Source organism: Chanodichthys erythropterus, chromosome 2, assembly GCF_024489055.1.
Source record: "Chanodichthys erythropterus isolate Z2021 chromosome 2, ASM2448905v1, whole genome shotgun sequence".
NCBI lineage: Eukaryota > Metazoa > Chordata > Actinopteri > Cypriniformes > Xenocyprididae > Chanodichthys > Chanodichthys erythropterus.
In genome coordinates this window covers 36075395-36076865 of record NC_090222.1, presented here as the reverse complement: position 1 = coordinate 36076865, position 1471 = coordinate 36075395, and the positions used below count along the sequence as shown (strand labels likewise).

General features: G+C 44.3%; 1 protein-coding gene across 1 annotated transcript; it reads right to left on the bottom strand.

The window, feature by feature from the left end:
* Positions 1-1234, bottom strand: LOC137029640 (transcriptional regulator ATRX homolog). The gene is made up of 2 exons (XM_067399283.1): positions 481-1234; positions 1-431 (listed from the first exon to the last, which is right to left on the bottom strand). The coding sequence occupies exons 1-2, from the start codon at positions 1232-1234 to the stop codon at positions 1-3; spliced, it is 1185 nt and encodes a 394-aa protein (XP_067255384.1).
* Between the last annotated feature and the right edge of the window lie 237 nt (positions 1235-1471).

Sequence of the window (1471 nt, the reverse complement as noted above, 5' to 3'; positions counted from 1 at the left end):
CTACGGTGATTTCTTCTGCTCATCTGTTGTGAGTTGTTCTGCGTTGATTTCTTCTACGGTGATTTGTTCTGCGGTGATTTCTTCTACTCCGCTGTGAATTGTTCTGCCGTGATTTCTTCTGCTGTGATTTCTTCTGCTCATCTGCGGTGATTTCTTCTGCTCATCTGCTGTGATTTCTTCTGCGGTGATTTCTTCTGCTGTGATTTCTTCTGCGGTGATTTCTTCTGCTCCGTTGTGATTTCTTCTGCTCATCTGCTGTGAGTTGTTCTGCGGTGATTTCTTCTGCTCATCTGCAGTGATTTCCTCTGCTCCGCTGTGATTTCTTCTGCTCCTCTGAAGTGATTTCTTCTGCGGTGATTTCTTCTGCTGTGATTTCTTCTGCTGTGATTTCTTCTGCTCATCTGTTGTGAGTTGTTCTGCGTTGATTTCTTCTACGGTGATTTGTTCTGCGGTGATTTGTTCTGCGTTGATTTCTTCTACTCCGCTGTGATTTCTTCTGCTGTGATTTCTTCTGCTGTGATTTCTTCTGCTGTGATTTCTTCTGCTGTGATTTCTTCTGCTCATCTGAAGTGATTTCTTCTGCGGTGATTTCTTCTGTGGTGATTTCTTCTGCTCCGCTGTGATTTCTTCTGTGGTGATTTCTTCTGCTCCGCTGTGATTTCTTCTGTGGTGATTTCTTCTGCTCCGCTGTGATTTCTTCTGCTGTGATTTCTTCTGCTCCGTTGTGATTTCTTCTGCTCATCTGCTGTGAGTTGTTCTGCGGTGATTTCTTCTGCTCATCTGCAGTGATTTCCTCTGCTCCGCTGTGATTTCTTCTGCTCCTCTGAAGTGATTTCTTCTGCTCATCTGAAGTGATTTCTTCTGCGGTGATTTCTTCTGTGGTGATTTCTTCTGCTCCGCTGTGATTTCTTCTGCTCCTCTGAAGTGATTTCTTCTGCTCATCTGAAGTGATTTCTTCTGCTGTGATTTCTTCTGCGGTGATTTCTTCTGCTGTGATTTCTTCTGCGGTGATTTCTTCTGCTCCGTTGTGATTTCTTCTGCTCATCTGCTGTGAGTTGTTCTGCGGTGATTTCTTCTGCTCATCTGCAGTGATTTCCTCTGCTCCGCTGTGATTTCTTCTGCTCCTCTGAAGTGATTTCTTCTGCGGTGATTTCTTCTGCTCCGCTGTGATTTCTTCTGCGGTGATTTCTTCTGCTGTGATTTCTTCTGCTCCGTTGTGATTTCTTCTGCTCATCTGCTGTGATTTGTTCTGCGGTGATTTGTTCTGCGGTGATTTGTTCTACGGTGATTTCTTCTGCTCATCTGTTGTGAGTTGTTCTGCGTTGATTTCTTCTACGGTGATTTGTTCTGCGGTGATTTGTTCTGCGTTGATTTCTTCTACTCCGCTGTGATTTCTTCTGCTGTGATTTCTTCTGCTGTGATTTCTTCTGCTCATCTGAAGTGATTTCTTCTGCGGTGATTTCTTCTGTGG

Excerpts from the sequence above, each read along its gene's own strand:
- LOC137029640 (XM_067399283.1), bottom strand. The coding sequence starts at position 1,234 with ATGAGCAGAAGAAATCACAACGGAGCAGAAGAAATCACAGCAGAAGAA. Across the intron at positions 432-480 it reads GCAGAAGAAATCACAGCGGA|AAGAAATCAACGCAGAACAA; the intron begins GTAGAAGAAATC and ends AAATCACCGTAG.